General features: G+C 42.1%; 1 protein-coding gene across 1 annotated transcript; it reads left to right on the top strand.

The window, feature by feature from the left end:
* The first annotated feature begins 817 nt into the window (after nucleotides 1-817).
* On the top strand, nucleotides 818-21,963 carry KCNV2 (potassium voltage-gated channel modifier subfamily V member 2). Its single transcript, XM_033962567.1, has 4 exons — nucleotides 818-913; nucleotides 9,696-9,802; nucleotides 11,403-12,636; nucleotides 21,679-21,963. Exons 1-4 carry the CDS (start codon nucleotides 818-820, stop codon nucleotides 21,961-21,963), a joined length of 1,722 nt encoding a protein of 573 aa, XP_033818458.1.
* Nucleotides 21,964-23,064: the final 1,101 nt, after the last annotated feature.

The raw sequence follows: 23,064 nt of genomic DNA on the forward strand, positions 1-23,064 counted from the left end.
AGAAATAGCCATAACTCTGGTACTAGTGTACCTCACATGCTGTATCTCATCAATGGATAAATGCATCGTATTCTCTGAACTTAAGGATTGAGGGAGGTAGGGGGGGCAGCTGATTGTAATGTCAAATCACATAAAAGATAACATGGTATCCCTCTGTGAATTGCTTGAAGAATCAATGCCAACATTTTAAACACTACTTGAACTTTAAAAGGTAGTCTATGCAATTTCTGTAGGAAAGGGATCCCATGCTCAACTTTGTTGCCTCCAAAGATTAAATGTGCTGCAATGTTCTGAACCACTTGTAAAGATCTACATTTGTATGATATTGCCAAATACACTGTTCAGCAATAATTCAACCTTTGCAATACAACACTGAATGAACTTCAAGATGAAAATTATATGGAGGATGGTGTAGCTTTTAATATACTCAAGCCACAGCTAAAAGAAAGCAGATTCAATGACGGGTCTAAACGCCAAACCTCTCCCCACCCCACCCCCACACACACACTGGAAGCACCATGCTATCTACCTCAACTTATGGCCATAATGGATCTTCAATCCTGCCTACCAACATAAGAATAGCCTTACTAGATCAGATTAATGGCCCATCTAGTCCAGAATCCTGCCCCCCCTCCCCCCCCTGGTCACCCGATTCGCTAATGTGTTCATGTCACTGGCACAGTTGGAGAATTGCACCTTAGCCTGATTGCAAAGATAGGTGTTTCAGCCACTTATCTTTGCTGAGGGATCCCTTTCCATCAGCTGATAGTGGCAAGGGACTCCCTGATCGGCTGAGCCAGCAGAACTCCCCATAACCATGACTTCAGGGACTCCTGAAAGCTCAGCTGATCAAGGGAAAAATACCCCTGCCATGTTCAGCTGGCAGAGGACACCCACATCCACTTGGCAGGAGGTATGCCCCCTCCCTCTTGCCTAACACCCCAACATACAGCAGGAGATATGCCCACTTCTTCCTGTCACTGGGCTCCCAACATCAACCCCCCTCCCCCCCTCCTTACCTTTGAAGGATAGCAGGTCTAGTTCCTAATGTCTAAAAAAAAAAAAACGGGGGGGGGGGGAACCCCGAAACCTTTTCTTTAAGGTTTGATTATGCCTGATGAGTCAAAGTCCTAAGCCCACCCAAAACACACCTCTAACATGCCTCCTTAAGATTTGGACACACTGGAGACAAATCAGCCAGAAAGATGTTTAGAACGTCTGTTTTGAGCCCATTATGATTCATCAAAGATGTTTTTTTTAAAAACCCAGTATTACAAGGGGATGCTGAAAAGTTCTCAGCCTAAGCAGCTTCAGTTGTTAAACATTTCAAACCAGAAAACAGAGAGGCACTTTAAGAATTACTGCAGTAATGGGCAATGAGAGCAAAAAGTCAGATTTCTACAAACAATAACAAATTATTACTCATAATGACTGGTGTTGCCATTCAACAAATTATGTATAATTGGAAAAACTGGAGTAGATTAAATTATAATTTTTGGTGGAATTCCTTATGTCATATATATATAAAATGGAGAGATTTCTGGCAATACAGTGGGGTAGTTTCAAGAAATTTCAAGATGTTTGGGAGCCATTAACAAAGTATTGTACTAATTAGATGAAATTTTATTTTCCCTTAAATTTACAAGTTCAATTGTGAGGGAAGGGGGGAGGGGGAATTTTATAGTTATGTATTGTATAAGTATTGATTATTTGATAGGTAAGGGGGGGAAGGGGGGGAGTTAAGTATTTATCACTGTTACCATTGATGATTATTAAGTGATATAGATATTGTTAATTTGTTTGGACATTATCACACTTATTGTAAGTTTGAAAATGAACAAAGAATTAAAAAAAAAAAAAAAGAATTACTGCAGTAAATTTAAAGTTCCGGATACAGATGTCACTTAAACTTGCTTCTATTGTATGGTGAGCCCTCCAAAACCTACTGTACCTACATTAAAATGACACCTGCAGGCATAAGGACTAATGTGGTGTACAGGTGGGTACAGTAAGTTTTGGGTGGGTTTTGAAGAGTTCATCATACAATAGAAGCAAGTTATAATGAAATCTATTTTGCAGTCCTTATGGTTAAACTCCAAGACTCAAGTAGGCGGTGCTGGATCGCCTGGAAGAATTGGATGCAAGCAGGTATTCAGACATTGGATGATGTTATATCTAATGAGAAACTGCTTGATTTTTCACGGCTGCAACAATCATTTGGTATTTTAAAGTCTCAACATTATAGGTGGTTGCAGTTGAAGCAGGCTATTCAGAGTGGGTTCCCTGAATGGAAAAACTTAAAAACGTATTACAGCTTGCAGATCCTTTGCTACCAGACGGATCTAGTAGAGCATCAGGCCGCCCAGTGGTACAAATTAATTTCTGAATTTTTAAATAAGAAGCCAAAAAATAGTCTTAGAGATATTTGGAGCATTGAGATAAAACAGTATATTTCTGTGTCTCATTGGCCACGAATTTAGACTTGGAGGTTGAAATGTACAGCATCAGCATCTATGAGACAAACATGGTTATTTTTATTACATAGGATTTTTTGGACCCAGTTAGATTACAAAAAATAGATAATTCTAAATCTAATAGATGCTGGCATTGTCATATTAATATAGGGACTTTGTATCATCTGTTATATTTTTGTTCATTGATACTTAATTTCTGGAAGTCAATTTGGGGACAAATAAATCTGATTCTTGGGTCATCTATCCTCTTATCCTATGAGGCTGTAATTTGTGGTACGTTACTTCATTTTAAGCCTACTTTAGACAAGTATAAAAGTCGCCTTTTCCTGATCATGACAGGAATAAAGTGTTCAACTGATCACACATAATTGGAAGAACCATGACAGGATTAATTATACTTTTTGGTGGGTAAATGTGTGTACCACATATAAGTATGAAAGAATGAAGGCGGAACTTTTGGGGACTAGTAAGTTCTTTAATGATAGATGGAGTCCATTGACTACTCTTGTTGCATTACAGTAAGGGTCGTGTTTCTTCCCTTTTCATTAGATTTCTTTACACATCCAGGGAGGGAAATTTACGTTGAGGAGTTAAATTATTTAATTATAATATTGAAATCACATCATATGTATTAATAATTAAGATGAGGATGGGAGTAAATGATTGTTTAATGTAATAATTGTATAGTTATTAGTGTGTTTTATGCAGTATTTATGATTTACCAATTGTATTGCACTATCAAAGTTTGAAAATCAATAAAGATTTAAACAGAAGCAAGTTAAAGTGACATCTATACCTGGGACTTTTAATATGACATTCTCTATAGTAATCCTACTGTGCTGTGGAATGCTCAGCTGTCTGTGACAGTACGCTAAGAATGCTAGCTGCTGAAAAACATGCTTTTGTGTGTTTTTCATGTGGACGTCTTCATATGTGAGAATGACCAAAAAAGATAGACGTATTAAGTACCAAAACATCTACCTAGGTCATTCTAAAAAAAAAAAAAAGATAGACATTTTGCTGTTTTGCGAATGGACATTTTCTCTATTGGATTTCTGGACATCTTTCCCCCCAAAATCCAAATGTAGACTTGCATGTCCTATTGAAAATGCCCCTCCATGTTTTTATTGTATCGTATGAGTGCTTGATCTTTCTTATCGTATTCTATAGATTTATTTTCTTCTATATAGTGTTGTTTATTATTGTAAACCACATTGATCCAAGCGTTGGAAACAATGATATATCAAGTGTAAATAAACCATAAAGCCATATAATCCACGTAATGAGAGTATTCTATAAATTGTGCACATCCCACCTCTTGCATGAGTCTTTCCCACACGCTGAGGGCATTTTCCCCATGGCCAGAAAATGGCTGCGTGTTAATTTCGCCATTAATGTGTGGCTATTAAAAAAAATTAGCGTTATGAGCCTGTACCACTTTCTATTTTTGCTAATCAATTAACATACAGCAATGCCCCGTGCACCAACTGATTCATGTCATACCTACGCCCCACCCTCAGACATGCCCACTTTCAGAAAAATTATTTTGTGTGCTCTGTGAGCTCAATCTCCAGTAAACCAATTTAACCTGCGGTAAGTACACACACACATTCTCACTCAGGCAAACACGCACACACATGGATTTACAAGCTGAGGATAACATTTAGCCTTTCTCTCGAACAATAATCAGAAAAGGCTGTCAGTCAGTCTTCAAAGCATTTTTCAGTTCCACATATAATACAAAAGAGTCTGAGCAGCCCGGACAGGGCAGCACACAAAAGCCTACTGCTGAAATCCCTGTGAATACTACTACTGCAAGCTCATTAATTAAGCATGTCAAGCATTCATCTCTTTGAAACACTGAAAGCCTAACAGTTTATTTATACCATCATTCCTTTAAGCCAGAAGAATAGGAGTTAAATACATTTTTAATACTGTTTCCTAGCTTGAGGTTTTCCACAAGTAGATCTGATAGCAAAAAAGAAAAAAAGTGTGTGTGGGGGGGGGGGGGGGGGTCGTGGTAGTGGTGGTAGGGAACAAAAAAAAAGTTCTCAGGGTGGAATAATATATTTCTAGTAAGGTCTTCAGTCTGGTACATAATTTTCTTTCTATTCTGGAACACATCCCAGAAGGTCCCAGAAAGTGTCAGCAGAAAGGATGTTGCCTGTGCTTATCTTCCTTACAACTACACCTAACCTGCTCTCACAGTGCTCAGTCTGTCACCCCAACATGAACCACACCTAGTGGTCTGTTAAGTAGGATTAAGCAACCAGTGGTTTTATGTTATATTGGCTTCCTTACCTTTATTTCATTTGAAGATACCTGCCGTTGCTGCACCTTGTTGGAGACTGCAAATGTTTGCAAAGATAGTATGATCGTAAAGGTTCTAGAATGTATGTTCTTTCCATTGTTACATACTCTAGATCAGTGGTTCCCAACCCTGTCCTGGAGGACCACCAGGCCAGTCGGGTTTTCAGAATAGCCCTAATGAATATGCATGGAATGGATTTGCATGCCTGCCACTTCCATTATATGCAAATCTCTCCAGGACAGGGTTGGGAACCACTGATCTAGAGCAGTGGTTCCCAACCCTGTCCTGGAGGACCACCAGGCCAATCAGGTTTTCAGGCTAGCCCTAATGAATATGCATGGAATGGATTTGCATGCCTGCCACTTCCATTATATGCAGATCTCTCCAGGACAGGGTTGGGAACCACTGATCTAGAGCAGTGGTTCCCAACCCTGTCCTGGAGGCCCACCAAGCCAGTTGGGTTTTCAGGATAGCCCTAATGAATATGCATGGAACAGATTTGCATGCCTGACACCTCCATTATATGCAGATCTCTCTCATGCATATTCATTAGGGCTATCCTAAAAACTCGACTGGCCTGGTGGTCCTCCAGGACAGGGTTGGGAACCACTGCTCTAGATTTCCTTCCAAGAGAGTGACTAAAGGACCAAGGGTTCAATAAGTAACTATTGGAGGGAGGATTTATAATCTCTATGAGCAAGTATCTTGATGGTATTTGTTTGTCCAAAACTAATCAGGGGTCAGATCTTCATGCATCTGGCTGAGATCTGTGGAAAAAGCTACAGCTATGACTGCAAATCATGTAATATTTAGGTCCTTTGAGTCTGGCCTCATGGGAGCTGGAGGGGGAAGAGAGGTTGCTGAATCTGATGTGTGGAATGCATCAGAAATACTGAACTGAGGATTTCATTAATCTTATCATGATTAGAGGCACTTAATTAATTTTTATACTGATTTACTTGACAAACTGTTTTTGTGAAAATATGAATTTTTAACAGTTTGCGTCAATAAATCTTTGGCTTGGTAATCAAGTATATTCTCTGATTTTCACTTTTGTGAATATTGCTTGTAAATATTTTTGATTGTTTGCTGGTACTTCATATCAAAAGCATATGCATGAGGGCCTCTTTTACAAAGGCAAGGTAGTGATTCCTGCATAGCAGCCCATTTGAATCCTGAAAAGTATACACACAAACATTCTTCAAAAAATGTTGTAAATATATAGAGGTATTTTCAATGGGGTAATATTCAAAGGAAAAAAATAATGCACATTTTTCATTTGAAAACTGGTCTAATGTGAATGTTTCAGAACTTTTGTGTGAATCGGGGATTAGGTAATTATGTCAGGGTAAAATGAGAGGGATGGGTGAAAGGTGATTTCACTCATTTGCCTAGAGCCTTCCAAAAAGAGCTGGCCAGAACTGGTGTCCTCGGATGTTGTCACCCACTTGTATGTAAATCTAAGATGAACACAGAACACAATACAAGTATTATGTGTCCTAGATTTGAGCTGGGAGCAAACTTATAATAACAATAATAGCTTTATTTATATCCCGTCATACCTTTCAGTTCAAGATGCTGTACAATAAGATGTGCTGATAACAGCGAGTTAACATTGGTTGGAAATGGGAAGGGGTTATGTGGTTGGACAGCATAGGGGGTGGGAGGGGGAACTTGTATGAAGCGGTAGGTGTTGGAGGTTTTTTGGAGGTTCAGACAAATTTGTCGAATAAGTGTGTTTTTAGTGATATTCTGAATATGTGGTATGTTAGTGAATTCAGGATTAGGTCGCTTAGCTTAGGGTGTTGTTCCATATCCCTGCTTGGAAGGCGAGAGTCCTGTTGAGTAATCTCTTGAATTGACATCCTTTAGGGGAGGGGAATGTAAACAGGAGTGATCTGTGTGGGAAGCGGAGTATGTCCTGTAGGATGAAGTGTTTCAGGAGGTAGGAGGGAGCATTGCCGAAGAGTGTCTTGTAGCAGAGGCAGCCAAATTTGAAGATTATTCTGTCCTCGATGGGTAGCCAGTGGAGTTTCTTGTAATATGGGGTGATGTTTTCAGATTTTTTCAGGCCATAGATAAGTCGAATGGCTGTGTTCTGGATCAGCCTCAGTTTCATGATGGATTTTTTGTGCAACCCTAGGTAAATTATGTTGAAGTAATCCAGTAAACTCAAGATCAGTGACTGGACCAACAGTCTAAATGATGCAAAATCAAAGAATGGTTTTAGTGTGCGTAGTTTCCATAGTAAGTGGAAGCATTTTTTGATTAGGATATTGGTGTGGGCTTTGAATGTCAGCTGTTGATCTAAGGTGACTCCTAGGATTTTAATGGTAGGATCAATTGGGAAGTTTCTTCTATTTAGGTTTGGCGGGGTTGTTCAGAGGGGAGGCCATAAATATTTTGGGTTTTTCCGGGTTTAGTTTTAGTTTGGAATTTGTGGACCATTATTCTACTTGGTCTATGATTGAAGAGACGAAATGTCTGATTTCGGTTGATAGGGTGGAGATGGGGACTATGATTGTGATGTCATCTGGTTAGTGATGTTCAGCTTGGTTAGTTCTTGGCCTTGGGAGGACATGTATAGGTTGAATAGGGTGGGGGATAGGGGGGAGCCTTGAGGGACACCGCAGGGGTTGATCCATGTCTGGGAGTAGGTTTGTTCACTGATGACATGATAGGATAGGTTTTTAGGAAGCCTTTGAACCAGTTGAGTACATGGCCCGAGATGCCTATGGTGTCAAGACGGCTGAGTAGGATGTCATGGTCCACAAGGTCAAAGGCGCTGCTGAGGGCGAATTGGAGAATTAGTGCATGTTTCCCTGAACTGAGTAGGTGTGAGATGTGATCAATGATGGAGGCTAAGGCTGTTTCAGTGCTGTATTGTGAGCGGAATCCAGATTGGTATTCGTGAAGTGTTGGGAATTTCTCCAGATAGTTTGTAAGGGCAGCGTTGATCAGGCCTTCCATAAGTTTGGTGAAGAAGGGGATGTTGGCTACAGGTCTGTAGTTGAAAGTTGTGGATATGGAGTCTTTGCGGTTCTTTACAATGGGTGTGATGTGGCCGAGGTTGGTTGGGAATTCTCCATTTGTCATTAGTTGAGAGATCCAGTCATAGAGCATGGCCTTGAAGGGGGCAGGGGCTGCTCTCATGATGATGGGTGGGCAGTTGTCTAGGCAGCAGAAGGTTTTGGCGTATTTATTATAGAGCTGGAGAAATAGGAACCATTTAGGAATGTCAAAGTGACTCCAGATCATGTCTGCTGAGATTGAGTCAGATTGAAGAGGGGTGGTTGGTGGAGGGGGGCTGGTTGGGATGTTTTGGAAGGAGGTTCTAAGATTGAGAACTTTTGACTTGAAGAAATGTGCAAAGTTCTTGGCGATTGGCAGTTGAGTGGAGGAAGGTTTTTTTAGGTGGTCAGTTTCGAATAGTGAATTGATCAGTTTGAAGAGTTCTTTGCTATTGGTTGTGGAGGATCCTATTTTATTGGAGTAAAAGTTACAACGTTTTTCCTTGGAGATTCTTTTGTATTCATGGATTTTGGATCTCCATGTTGTTTTGTCCTTTTCCATCTTCATTTTGTTCCAGATTCTTTCAAGTTTATGTACTTTTCTTTTGATTGTAACTAGTTCTGCGTTGTACCACCCGTCAATTATGTGTCGTCTTTTGTTGCCTTTCTTTAGTGGAGCAATTTTGTCTAGGATTTGATTTTTGAGGGTCTTCCAGGTTGTGTTGAAGTCTTTTTCTGAGTCTGGGTTAGATAGTAGTTCGAAATGGGACCAGAATTCAGTAGGATTGAGGGTAGGTCTGAAGTATGTTGTTGGGTTGTCTTTTCTGTGTTTTGTTGATCTATTGGGGTATGGGTTGGACCATAGTATTTGGAAGTTGGCTCTCAGGTGGTCCGACCAAATGGTATCTGTCCATGTGACGTTAGCTAGGCTGATGAGTGAAGAGTGAGGGTCTTTAGATGAGGAGATTAAGTCTAGGTGGTGGCCTTTCTGATGGGTGGTGGTTGTGTGGGGAATGGAGAATCCCAGAGATGTTAAGGAGAATAGTTCTTGTTGCTCTAGGTGGAGGTTGATGTCACCGAGTAGCAGGTTGTGTTTGTCTTTGGAGGTGTTGAGAAGGAGAAATTTGGAAAACTCTTCATTAGCATTGTTCCATCTGTTGGTTGGGATATAGATGTTCAGGTTGGTGGTCAGGTCATGTTTTGTGATATTGAAGGATTGGATTTCTAGGTCTTCAGCTGATTTGGAGTCTATGGTCTGGAAGTTAAAGTGGTCCTTTAGGATGATGGCTATTCCACTTCCTCTTTTAAAGTTTCTGGAGAGGAGTATGATCTTGTAGGCCCTAGGCAGGATGGCGTGGATGATTATGCCATTATCAGTGATGAGCTAGGTTTTGGTTAGAAATACTAAGTCAAGTTGGGTTTTGGTTAGCCAATCCTTCACTAGTTGGGCTTTATTTCTGATGGAGCGAATGTTGAGGTTGGCACAGGAGAGGGTGTGGGTGTTCGAAGGGGAGGGGGGTTCAGAGATAGTGATGTTCCTTAGCAGTTGTTTTCTCTGGGAGGTATGCTTTGATGGGCGGCGGGTGGAGTGAAGTACTCAAATTGGGAAAGGGCCTGGTTTTGAGTATGCGAGCTGTGTGTGTGTGTGTGTTGGGGGGGGGGGGGGCCGGCCAAGTGGCCTTGCTTGATTGATGTGGGAGTGGTGGATGATAGGAGTTATTTCGAAGGCTAGTACCCTGAAGGACCAGAGTTGGGAGCAGATTAAGTATAAGCTTGAGTAGGGTAGGAGGTTGTTTAGGGTGTGAAGCATGGCTGGTTATTGGGGGGGGGGGGGCTGTATGCAGGGAAATCGTGAAAGGCTATGGGTGGGCGTGTTTGTTTGTGTGTGTTTGTGGACAGAGTGGAGAGTGTCAGGTTTATCAGTGGCTTATAGATGTAGGTGAACCTGGTGGTGGAGATGCAGGTTATACAAGGTTGCAGGATACACAGGGTGGCAGGTTATATGGGTAAGATACACAAATGGGCCCAAGTATAAGATGTCTTGGGTGAAAGAAATTACACCAAATTATAAAGTTACTGTGTAAGGTCTGAGAAGTTTCTGGTGTCGCTGCTCAGTTGTACCAAGGTGTGAGCTAAGGACCCTTTTAAGGGTTCTGAGTCTGAAGTGCAAGGAGGGGTGGAGAGCGCTCCCACACCCAAGCGCAGCCTCAGCCACTCAGGTCCGGTCGAGCCTCAAGGGCCTTTGGGAGACAGAGCTCATCTCCCACGCCTGCTCCAACTCTTTCCCTTGCGGTCGGGCTGCAAGAGGTCGGTTGGGGCAGCTCCTGGTCAGAAATGGAGCTTCCCTGAAGACTGGAGGGGTTTTGGCTTCAGGTCGCAAGGGACGTTGGGAGGCAGAGCTTGCCTCCCACACCTGCTCCAACTCCTTCCCTTGCGGTCGAGCTGCAGGAGGTCGGCTGGGGCAGCTCCCGATCAGCAATGGAGCTGGTCAGGAAGATAGAATTCTGCTGAGAGTCTGACCCCTCTGGGAGAAAATAAAGCGTGTAATGCAAAATCTACATTAACGGCCTCTTTTACAAAGCCACTCTAACGGCTGCGCTGCACTAACGGCCCTGAAGCCCATAGAGATTTAAAGGGTTTTGGGGCTGTTGCTGTACGGCTTTGTAAAAGAGGCCATAGATTTGTAAAAGGTAAAGGAAACCAGCAATGTGTCTGATTGGAACAAAGAGAAAGGGATGCTTTATACTTAGAGCAAAAACACTGTACTAAATTTGGTTTAAGCAGGAAAATGAGCAGAACTTATGCTACTAGAACCACTGGAAGTACTTTAATCTGATTACAGAAGTGGAGGCCAAGAAACACCAGAGACTGATAGAGATGTCTGTGATCTGTACTTATGTGTTTGCGTGGTATGGCGTTGATATAGAATTCACCCCTGTAGAATGCCAGATGAAATTACACCTATGAGCTAATTAAGAAATGTTCTAATTGGTAAAATTAAGTGAGCTGGCATTATAACCAGACTCTCCATGGCTCAGACCTGACTACGAATCCAAATAAAAATATCTAACTATTGGATTTCTTATAGAGGCGCGCACACACAAGACATCACAAAATAAGGCACAGGTCATGCACCTTTTTTGCTGGATTAATACATTGTAATTAGACATGTACAGTAGCGACTAACCAACTTGTATGTATTTCATACAAAGGATCTCTATGCTATTAACAAGAATCCTGCAGTTGGTCTACTGATTAAAGCCATATTTATAGATCTATTATTAATACAAATCATAAAAGAGTGGAAACCAGAATATAAGAGGATAATAGCCTCCAAATCCTCTTCATAGAGCTCAGATCTTTCCCTGTCAGCAAGATTACAGAACTATCTAGCTGTGCCTCATGGCTATAACCCAGATGCCAGGCAAGTTATCCCAGTTACAGGTGAGAGTGGTGGGCCACACTTTTCTGATTCTATTCTAAGGACTTTCTCACTACCAAAGCCTCGATTTCTGTTGTATCCTCTTTGAAAAATCCAGTTATTAGAGAAAGGCAGACCATGCTGAAATTTACACAGAGGAGACTGTCCCAATTTTCTTTTGGCAGGGGTGTGGAATCAAATGTGCGGCAAGAAGAGATTGACACCCGCCAGGTGACAGTCCCAAGCACCTACAATTATTATGTTGACGATGAAGATGAGGAGGAGGAGGAACTAGAGAAAGAGAAAGTCTACATTGACAGCAGTGGCTGCCACATATTGAATTTGAACGTGGGTGGCATCATCTATCGCCTGGCCTTTAGGTTGGCAGCCCGTCACCCTAAAACACGCATTGGTCGTTTGGCCACCTATAGGGATCGACAGTGCCAGTTGGACCTATGTGATGACTACACAGCACCACCAGTAGATGAGTACTTTTTTGACCGAGACCCTGCTGTTTTCCGACATGTGTATAACTTCTACTACACAGGTGTTCTGTGGGTGCGCATTGAACTCTGCCCTCATAACTTCCTTGAGGAGCTGCACTACTGGGGGCTGCGCATGCGACATGTACCTCGCTGCTGCCTCATCTCATTTGAGGAGCGCCAGGATGAATTGCGTGAGCAGCTAAAGGTGCAGCGTGAACTGCGTGCTGAAGCCGAAGCATGTGAGGAGTGGGTCAGGCATGAGGACAGCGTGTATGACAATGAGCTCCTTTTTGGTGGCCAGCGTCGCCGCCTCTGGAATCTCATGGAGAAGCCTTCCTCCTCAGTGGCTGCCAAGGCTGTGGCTGTGGCCTCCAGTGTCTTCGTGCTCATTTCGGTCGGGGCCATGACCCTCAATACCACGGAGGAGATGCATGAACGGCATGGTGACCACCGCCCCTACCTTGAACACGTGGAGACATCGTGCCTTGCCTTTTTCACCCTTGAGTACATTCTGCGCCTGCTCTCCACACCGGACCTGCGCCGCTTTGCCTGCAGTACACTCAATACTGTTGACCTCGTGGCCATCTTGCCTTTCTACCTGCAGTTGCTGCTCGAGTGTTTCATTGATGATGCACGGGGCATAGGCTCGGCACATGAGCATGAAATTGAAGCTGTAGGGCGTGTGGGCAAGGTAGGGCAGGTGCTGCGCATTATGCGGCTCCTGCGTATCTTCCGTATCCTCAAACTGGCTCGTCACTCAACTGGGCTGCGAGCCTTTGGTTTTACCATTCGCCAGTGCTATCAACAGGTGGGCTGCCTGCTGCTCTTCATTACTCTAGGGATCTTTGCCTTTTCTGCTATGGTCTACACTGTCGAGCATGATGTTTCTGGCACCAACTTCACCAGTATGCCCCATGCCTGGTGGTGGGCAGCCGTAAGTGTTTCCTTTTCCTTGTAACCCTTCCTTGGGTTTAAACATGCAGTTTTAGCTCTATCTACTTTCACAAAATTTTACTAATCTATATCTCTTTTTGGCCCTTATCTCTCTCTTCCTCTGTCTCATTCTGTCTTCTTTTTCCTTTCCTCTGTCTCTATTTTTGTTCAGTTATTTATCTTATGATATTTGATGTTTTATTGCATTTTTATGTGTATTCTATTGTATTTGCTGTTTCCGATGCATGTTTTTTATGATGTAGCATTATAAGCCACCCTGGATACTTTAGCGGGGGGTAGGGTAACATATATACAAATGAAAAATACCTATTATCTCTGATTTTGCTTTTCTACATAAATTACATCTTTTTTGCCTCCCTTTGTCCTTATCTAATTTTCCCTGTCTTTATCTATTTTAGATTTACTAATAGGGAGAAAGTCACTAGAATTCTGTGATGAAAGTAATAATATTCTTTATTGAATCACAGCTCTTTATTTTATTTATAGCTATTAAGCTAACATGTTAAAAACAAACGCTTATCATTCTCAGCATAATATTGATTCAGTTTCCAGTAACGCTAAAACAAGTCATGTGATTAGATGGTATATCACAGTATCTAGAAATTCCAGCCATTTACAACACCCATGGCGGAACAAATATAAAAGTCAATAGCAGCGTTAATGGATTGTGCAACTAGTGCAAATTGTGCAAAGAATTTTTTGTAATGTGCTGAAGTGCTATTAAAGTGCTGGTTAAAGTGCCATGTGCTTTTTATTTCAATGCCTGGCCCCCCGACCCAGGTTTCGTATTCTTCGTCAGGAGGGGTCTAGGTAAAAGCAAACTAACATTAAAAACATTACAACGATAAATCAGATACACACTCAATCTTACAACTGAATCTCGCCAATCTTATATCAAATATCAAAACTTCTCTACTATCTATATAAAGTTGTTAAACATACCTTCTCAGGCAAGCTACATCGGGGAACGACACCGGAAGAAGAACTGGCTGAAGTTGCTTAAACTCCCGGATTTAAATACATACGCACACACTAGTACACCCGTCTGGTTAAAATGCTGCAATTAAAGCAGCGGAAGTGACGTTGTATCCGAGGGCACCACACATATACTTACATATTTAACCACTCGATTTCAGAATTTAAACCGTTAGGAGATAAGGTATTCCAATTATAAATGAAACGTTGTTCTTTCTGCAATAAAAGTTTACAGATGTCTCCTTCATATTGATCAATGTGTATAAGCACTGTGTATCTGAGATCTTGTAACGAGTGATCCTCCCTCAACCAGTGATCCACCAGGGGGGCGGACTCTCTGCCCCTGCGGATATTGCTGAGATGTTCAACAATACGAGTTTTAATTTTTCTACTAGTTTGACCAATGTACAACAAACCGCAGGGGCAGATCACGCAGTACACAACTCCCTGAGAATCACAGTTGGTGCCCGTAGTAAGATCAAATTTCTTACCCTGTGAATTTGGAATAGATATGAAGGGTTGACCCCATATAAATCTGCAAGTGCTACAATGACCGCAAGATTTATGAGCTAATATTTGTTCCGCCATGGGTGTTGTAAATGGCTGGAATTTCTAGATACTGTGATATACCATCTAATCACATGACTTGTTTCAGCGTTACTGGAAACTGAATCAATATTATGCTGAGAATGATAAGCGTTTGTTTTTAACAGGTTAGCTTAATAGCTATAAATAAAATAAAGAGCTGTGATTCAATAAATAATTTTATCTATTTTAGACCATTTAATGCCACTTCTGATTTTGCCAATTTATTGTGTCTTTCTCTTTGATTTTTTAAAATCTCTATTTATGCATTTCTTTTCTGTATAGATTTTTCACCTATCTTATATTGTATTGTGTTTATTTATTATTCACCTTATACAAAGCGAATGACAAATGAAAAGACATAATAAATACCATTATGAACATCAAACCATACACAAATACAATAAAGACATAAAACAGTCAACAGCAAACATCTTCAACATACACAGAATCCTCCCCACAACCACAGCCCATATATTCAGTTTTAACTTCAACTCTACCACCTGTCATGGGCACAGATATCAAATTTACAGAGATTTCACGACGGACAATTCACCTTACCCCTTCCAGAGGTCCATAACGCCCCTGGCAAATGATCACAGATATTAACTGCATATATCTTCATTGCTCAGTTTTGCTTTTTCTGTCTATTGTGTTATCTCTCTGTATCATTTATCTATTATCTGTATCATTTATCTATTATCTGTATCATTTATCTATTATCTGTATTTTTGCATCTGTGTACATTTACTTGTCTGTATACCACAAAACTATCACTAGGGGACTAAGGCCCCCATGTTGATTCAAGAAACCACTGGGACAGGACTGCCCAGGAATTGCTCCAGCCCCTAGTATCCACTAAGGAGACCCCCCAGTAGGCACTGGGGAATACAGGTGGGTAGGAGTCTGAGGGAGATATTTTGAAAGACAATTGGAAGGGGGTCATGGGTCTAGGGTGTATATCAAAATGAGTTGGAGGTGTTAGAGGATCAGAAATGTTGGGATCTGGGGGGGAGGGTGTGTTGAAAAAGAATCATGGTAGGGGAGTATTTTTAATCAATTCTGGGATGTTTTGGAAGGAGGTTCTAAGGTTGAGAACTTTTGACTTGAAAAAATGTGCGAAGTTCTCGGCAGTTGGCAGTTGAGTGGAGGAAGGTTTTTTTAGGTGGTCAGTTTCGAATAGTGAATTGATCAGTTTGAAGAGTTCTTTGTTGCTGGTTGTGGAAGATCCTATTTTATTGGAGTAAAAGTTGCGATGTTTTTCCTTGGAGATTCTTTTGTATTCATGGATTTTGGATCTCCATGTTGCTTGGTCTTTTTCCATCTTTGTTTTGTTCCAGATTCTTTCAAGTTGACGTGCTTTTCTTTTGATTGTAACTAGTTCTGCGTCATACCACCCGTCAATTATGTGTCGTCCTTTTTTGCCTTTCTTTAGTGGAGCAATTTTGTCTAGGATTTGATTGCTGAGGGTGTTCCAGGTTGTGTTGAAGTCTTTTTCTGAGTCTGGGTTAGATAGTAGTTCAAAATGGGACCAGAATTCAGTAGGATTGAGGGTGGGTCTGAAGTATGTTGTTGGGTTGTCTTTTGTGTTTTGTTGATCTATTGGGGTGTGGGTTGGACCATAGTATTTGGAAGTTGGCTCTCAGGTGGTCCGACCAAATGGTATCTGTCCAGGTGATGTTAGCTAGGCTGATGAGTGAAGAGTGAGGGTCTTTAGATGAGAAGGAGACTAAGTCTAGGTGGCCTTTCTGGTGGGTGGTGGTTGTGGGGGGAATGGAGAATCCCAGAGATGTTAAGAAGGAGAATAGTTCTTGTTGCTCTAGGTAGAGGTTGATATCACCGAGTAGCAGGTTGTGTTTGTCTTTGGAAATGTTGAGGAGAAATTCAGAAAACTCTTCATTAGCATTGTTCCATCTGTTGGGCAGGATAAAGAACAGTATGGTGTTCAGGTTGGTGGTCAGGTCATGTTTTGTGATATTGCAGGATAGGATTTCTAGGTCTTCAGTTGATATGGAGTCTATGGTCTGGAAGGACATTTGAAAAATGGTTTAGAATCCACTATTTTTTTTATTGCTGCAGCCTGGAATGCATGATATTCCTGGCTGCAGCAACAGAAAAATGAATTTACTGAAAAATAAATTTACTGTGGGATTCACCAACCTGAGATGAATTATATTGTGAATTTTCAAGAGGATAAACTAATGCCATCACACATTTGATCATGCCTAGTAAATTGAAGGCTAAGGATTAGATTTACTAAACTACACTACCATGTTAGCATACAATAATGCCATAAATGTGCATGGAGGTGGATTTTACAAAGGAATCTGCCGATGTAAAGCATGTTTAAAATACATCAAGGAACAGATATGTACTAGGGGGTGCTGAAAAGTTCTCAGCCCACCCAAGCTGAGAATGATGTGGATATGGTTCAATCAATGATCTGAAACAATGTCAAAAAGCATAGAATTTTGTTTCTGTAAATTGGCATGTACCGAAATAAGATAACACTCTTTTTCAGCTACAGTGGCAAAATAACTAGAGAATGATACTGGGACAAATTTTTCCCTGTCCCCGCGAGAACTCATTTTCCCATCCCGTCCCTGCGAGTTCTTTCCCTGTCCCTGCCCTATTCCTGCGAACTCCATCCTCATCTGCACATGCCTCAAATACTTTAAATTGATGTATCTGGCTGATATATAACACAAAACAGTTTTTTTACAAGGAAGAGAATGTCACTGAATTATCCAAGGTGATGCAGTTAGTTCACCCTTTATACCTTGTATCCAAAAAAAGTTTTTATGCTAGTCTTTAGACCCTCAGAGACGCCACCAGAAGATCACATTATCATATCTTCTGGCTTTACGCACCTAATCGTCACTGGGTCAATATATAGTGTGTATCAATTACTAATTATTTTATCGTTTTTTCATATAATTTAGTTAATTTTAAAACAATAAATAGTTTTAAAGAGTATTTTGTATAAATTGAATACTTAGCTTCACTGGTGGTTGGTGATTAGCAAGGGATTAATGAGCCAACATGTTTCACCCGTAGATGGGGTTTCCTCAGGGCTACTATCCCTTTTTAGTACCAATTTTTTCACCAATTTTTCACGACATGACCACCCAATCTAAGTCTTTTAAGACTTAGGTATAAAGGTATAAAGGGTATAAAGGGTGAACTAACTGCATCACCTTGGATAATTCAAATACTTTAAAATCATAAGTGTTCAAGGCTTGTGTGGTTAAGGTAGAGCTTACAGGAATGGGACAGGGACAGCGACAAAACTCACGGGGACGGGATGGGGAAATTGAGTTCCTGCAGGGACGGGGACAAATTTGCCCCCATGCTATTCTCTAAAAATAACCTCAGAATTTAGGAAGTCGGTTTGTTGGGCTGAGAACTTTTCAGCACCCCTTCGCACACACCACTGACATGTGGAGGAAGCACCCACTTTACTAACATAAATGTGATAGGGTCACCATGGCAACATTCATTTGTCTATGCCAGCACAGACATACAGTGGTGCCTCACACAACGAACTTAATTGGTTCCAGGAGCAAGTTTGTTATGCGAAAAGTTCGTTATGTGAAACGCGTTTTCCCATAACAATACATGTTAAAAAAAATAATTCGTTCTGTAGCATAAAATATGCTAAGATGACATAAAAAAAGATAAATTTTTGGTTATTATTTTTATTTAGATACATCTAAAAACATAATTGTTTTTTAAAACAACACACATTTTTTAAATTTAAAGACAGACTAAGTAGAGTCTAATTTTACAGTGAGAGAGGGCAGAGTCTCAGCGGCAAAAACTGGGACTTAACTGTTCATTTTTTTTTTTTTTTTAGCATCGGGGAAGCGGCGAGAGTAGCTCCGCCCCCCCCAACGCATCAGCAGTAGGCGCCGGGCCCCTGCGACCCGACGGTCCGCCACTGCACAGGGAGCCAGGCGGAGAGAGGGCAGTTAAGCGCAGTGCCTGCGCGGAAGGATGCAGCTCGGGCGACTTCGTTGTGTGAAACGAAGTTCGTTGTAGGAAGCAAGACCTGAAGTTCGTTGTGCGCAGCGTTCGCTGTGCGAGGCGTTCGTTATGCGAGGCACCACTGTATATATTTTGGTATTTCAGTAAGTACACTTAAACCTCCCCAAACTGGGCTACCCTGAAGTAATACCAATTGGCTGGCCCGGATCTTCTCTTCGATGTCAGAACTGATGTCAGGGGAAGGCTTGTGGGCCGGTGACGTGTAATCGCTGCATGCTGACCCTTCCCTTCCTTAAGTTAAGGCACAGCGGCGGTGGCAGCAGGCAGTCAGGTGGGCGGGGAGCAGCAGCGGGCAGCAGTCAGCCCGCGTACCCCCCAATGAGCAGGACATTTAAAAAGGTACGATGGGGTGGGTGGGGGGTGTTAAAAAAAAGTTATCTTCAGCGAAAAGGGCGAACAGAATGCTAGGAATAATAAAGAAGGGGATCACAAACAGATCGGAGAAGGTTATCATGCTGCTGTACCGGGCCATGGTGCGCCCAGCACTGGTTGCCATATATGAGGAAGGACACAGTACTACTGGAAAGAGTTCAGAGAAGAGCGACTAAGATGGTTAAGGGGATGGAGGAGCTGCCGTACAGCAAAAAATTAGAGAAACTGGGCCTCTTCTCCCTCGAACAGAGGAGATTGAGAGGAGACATGATCGAAACATTCAAGGTACTGAAGGGGATAGACTGAGTAGATAAGGACAGGTTGTTCACCCTCTCCAAGGTAGGAAGAATGAGAGTTTTAACAAATGTTTTATTAGAGTTGTTTAGCCTGTTCTTTCTTTTTATTTCTTTCTGTATGTTGGTCTTTATTTCTCGCTTCCTGCCCTCTTTCTGTCTCACTCCCTAGTCCCCTGTCTGTCTTTCTTTATTTGTTTCTCTCTCTGCCCCGTTTGTCTGTCTGTCTTTATTTTTTTTCTGTCTCTCTCCTCCTGTCTGTCTTCCCTTCTCCCTTACTATTACCTCCCCCCTGTCCAGCAGCACCCCTTCCTTGCTCCAGGAGTAGCTCTGCTCCCTTCCTTTTACCTCCCCCTGTCCAGCAGCACCCCTTCCCTGCTTTTTCCCTGTCCAGTAGTATCTCTTCTCCCTTCCCTGCTCCCTGTCAAACATCCTCTAGGCCATGCAGCCTCGGGGATTTTGCTAGGATAGTCCGACTCGCATTATTTAAGTGGGCCAGCCTAGCAAATGCCCCGCGGCCACACAGCTCTGTGGTAGTGACAGAGTGGGTGTAGGCATCAGCGACGGAGAAGGAGGCCGACACTATGTTCTCTATTCCTCGCCCATCTCGGCAGCAGGTTACCGAGGTCGGACCCCTTAGTGAGGCAGTAGGTTGGTATGGCAGCGTTGGGGTATTGCAGTTTGTCGCTGTCTTTCTTTAAAGTTGAAGGCGGAGGAGGAGAGGCCGACTGGCTGCTGAGGTTTTATTCCTGCAGCAATCTTTCCTCTCGGGCAGGAAAGTTGCTGGGGAACATGCGCAGGCTCCTACTGTGCATGAGGGGACACGGAGGCACGGGAACACTGGGATTGAAGTGTGCATGCGCGCTAAGGGTATTATTATAGCGGATTTTATGTATGTTTGTTGTTGGACACCGCTTAGATATTAAGCAGTCTATAAATGTTTTAAATAAATAAATAAATATTCAGATAGAAAGCTGGCACGGTATATAAAGATTTTAATAAACAAACATACATCACTTTCATTTTGACGATTCCAGAAACTCTCATTGGTATCAGCTCACTGTTGTGCTTTTGTATGACTTATATTTTATTCACTATATTCTCATTTAAAGAAACACAGAAAACAAGGTTTTAAATACATGTGATATACCGCATTTTTCACTCTATAAGACACACTTTTTTTCCACCCAAAAGTGCGTGGACGGCTTCATTGACTTGTCGATCAGAACTCCCAATTTCCTTTCCTGGGAAGGCTCTCCAAGTACCGCCCCGGACATCCTGTATTTGTGCATGAGATTTTTGTTACCAACATGCATCACTTTACACTTGTCCACGTTGAACCTCATCTGCCATGTCGCAGCCCATTCCTCGAGCCTGATTATGTCACGTTGTAGATCTTCGCAATCCCCTGCGTCTTCACTACTCTGAATAACCGTATCATCTGCAAATTTTATCACCTCGCTCGTCATATCTATGTCCAGATCGTTTATGAAGATGTTGAAGAGCACGGGTCCAAGCACCGAGCCCTGCGGCACCCTGCTGGTGATGCTCTTCCAGTCCGAATATTGTCCATTTACCCCCACTCTCTGTTTTCTATACTCCAGCTTATGCTCCGCTTGCCGGCCGGTCTTGGGACCCATCTAGCCAACGTTTTTACAGGTATGGGGAGGGGGGGTTGAGGGGTCAGCAGGGGGTTGCGGGGTCAGTGGGTGGGGGGGGCGATCGGGGGCAATCGTGGGAGTGGAGGCAATCGTGGGAGTTCCCAGGCCCTCTGCAGAGGGCAGGAGGGCCTGGGAACCCTCCTGCCCGGATCTTAGTGGGGGTGGGAGGGTTGCCTGGACAGGAGAGCTTGGGGACAGACAGGGAAAACTGCTTGAGTACCTGAATAAATGCATGTAAACTGTTCTGAGCTCTCCTGGGAGAATGGTATAGAAAATTGAATAAATAAATAAAAGATGCTGCACACAGTCTGGGGCAGGGGTAGGTAATTCTGGTCCTCTAGAGCCGGAGCCAGGTCAGATTTTCAAGATATCCACAATAAATATGCACCAGATAGATTTGCATCTCAAGGAGGCAGTGCATGCAAATCCATCTCATACAAATTCATTGTGGATATCCTGACAACCTGACCTGGCTCCGGCTCTCAAGGACTGGAATTGCCTACCCCTGGTCTGAGGGATAAGAGAGGGAAAAATATTGGATGTGGCAGTAGAGGGAGTTGGAGAGATGCAACCTGGATCTCTCTCTCTCTCTCTCTTTCCCTATTCCCTTTGCAGCAACCTGATTTCCGTTAATTTATATGTGTTATTTGAATGGAACTTGTAAGACTAAGTAGGTATTCAATCTAGTAAACCCTGCAATGTTGGCTGTATTCTGTTTGACATGTGCGTAATCTGTTAGGGTACCATTGATAGAATATGGCTGTTTGTGCTCCTCTTTTTCTTAATCTCACTTTGACTGGAAAGATGGCTGCCTGTCGCATGTGCCAACTTACCAGTCCTGCCTCAGCACAATGTTTGCACTCTTGGTTGCCTGTGTAGACATGCATGGAGCAAGGGGTGGTGGTGGTTGTAATTCAAGGATGTATCACATATTTTATGAACTTGAAAGCTGAGTTTGGTAAGAATTTGTTGTATATTCGCTATAGATTTTTAATGTAAAAAGTGAGCCCACCGGAATGTGGGGTAAACTTGAAGCAAATACTTGCATACAGCTGGCTAGATATTAAGATTCTTTCATTTTGTTTGCAGGTCAGTATTTCTACAGTAGGATATGGGGATATGTTCCCAGAAACCCATCTTGGCAGGCTGTTTGCTTTTCTCTGCATTGCTTTTGGAATAATCCTAAATGGAATGCCCATCTCCATTCTCTACAATAAATTTTCAGACTATTACAGCAAACTGAAGGCCTACAAATATACCTCCTTTGAACAAAAGAGAGGAACGGTGGACTTTGTAGGACGAGCAATGAAGAAAATGTCAGAATGCTGTACAGGAGAATCAATGCATCGCTTACCACAGCATGGGCAACAGTGAGGGGCACTAGAAGGTTCTGATGTGTTTTGTGGAAACAGAGGGATTTATTTTACCACATTCGGTTATTATTGTCGTTTCCTGGGAGTTCTGGTTGAGAATGTGCATTCCAGTTTCTAATTATTTCATATTGTGTTATTGTTTTGACTCCTTCTGCAGAGAACCCACCTTGTAAAGGTTTCTACTGTGGCCCGGAGTACCAAATTCTCAGACGCTCATAGAATTCCTATGAATATAAGAGCATTTAGCGCCCTGGGCCATGGTAGAAACCTCTACTGCAGCTTAGTAAAAGAGAGCCCAAGTTTCCAAATTATTTCTAGTATATACGGCCTATCAGGGGAGGTTATCTCAGCAGTTTTACATTCAGGTACTCATCTGGCTTGGTGGGCTCTCACTCTACCTAGTGTACCTGGAGCAATGGAGGATTAGATGCCTTGTCCAGGGCCACAGGGAGCAGCAGTGGGCTTGAACCCCAACAACCTCATGGTGCTGAGGATGTAGCTCTAACCTCTAGGCCACCTCTTCCTCCTAGGACATCCTTTCTGGCTTCCTCTCAGAACTTTTGTATAATCACTGACATTCATGGGAATAACTATTTCAGTAGCTAATATTTAAAATGAAGAAAAGATTCTCTGCAATTGGAACTAGAGATGAACGATTATGAATGATTTGTTATATGTCATAGATTTTATTAGGATTCCTCAGGGATGTGCATTAGTCAGTGTGCATTTTGTGTCTTAAGGCACCTTTAAAATTCTAATGTGTGCAAAATCAATGAATGTGTATTAACCTACAAATTAATATGCAAATTAAAATGTTCTGTTCAGGTTAAACAGAGCAATGAGAAGAGCGTATCAAAGTATGCACCAAACAGTGGATTAAAAACAGCACCAAGAGCCTCATGGATTGGGATAAAGAGTTCACTTTAATGAATGACCCGACACGGGCTGTGTTTCGACAAAACAGCGCCTGCTTCAGGGGTCCATACATAATAAACTTTAACAATATACAATAATAAAACTTCACATACAGTATATCATTGACCAAAATGATCATAAAACAATAATCAATGTATGACTTTAAGAAACATTTTACATAAAGCAA

This window comes from Geotrypetes seraphini, chromosome 1 (assembly GCF_902459505.1).
Source record: "Geotrypetes seraphini chromosome 1, aGeoSer1.1, whole genome shotgun sequence".
Classification (NCBI taxonomy): Eukaryota; Metazoa; Chordata; class Amphibia; order Gymnophiona; family Dermophiidae; genus Geotrypetes; species Geotrypetes seraphini.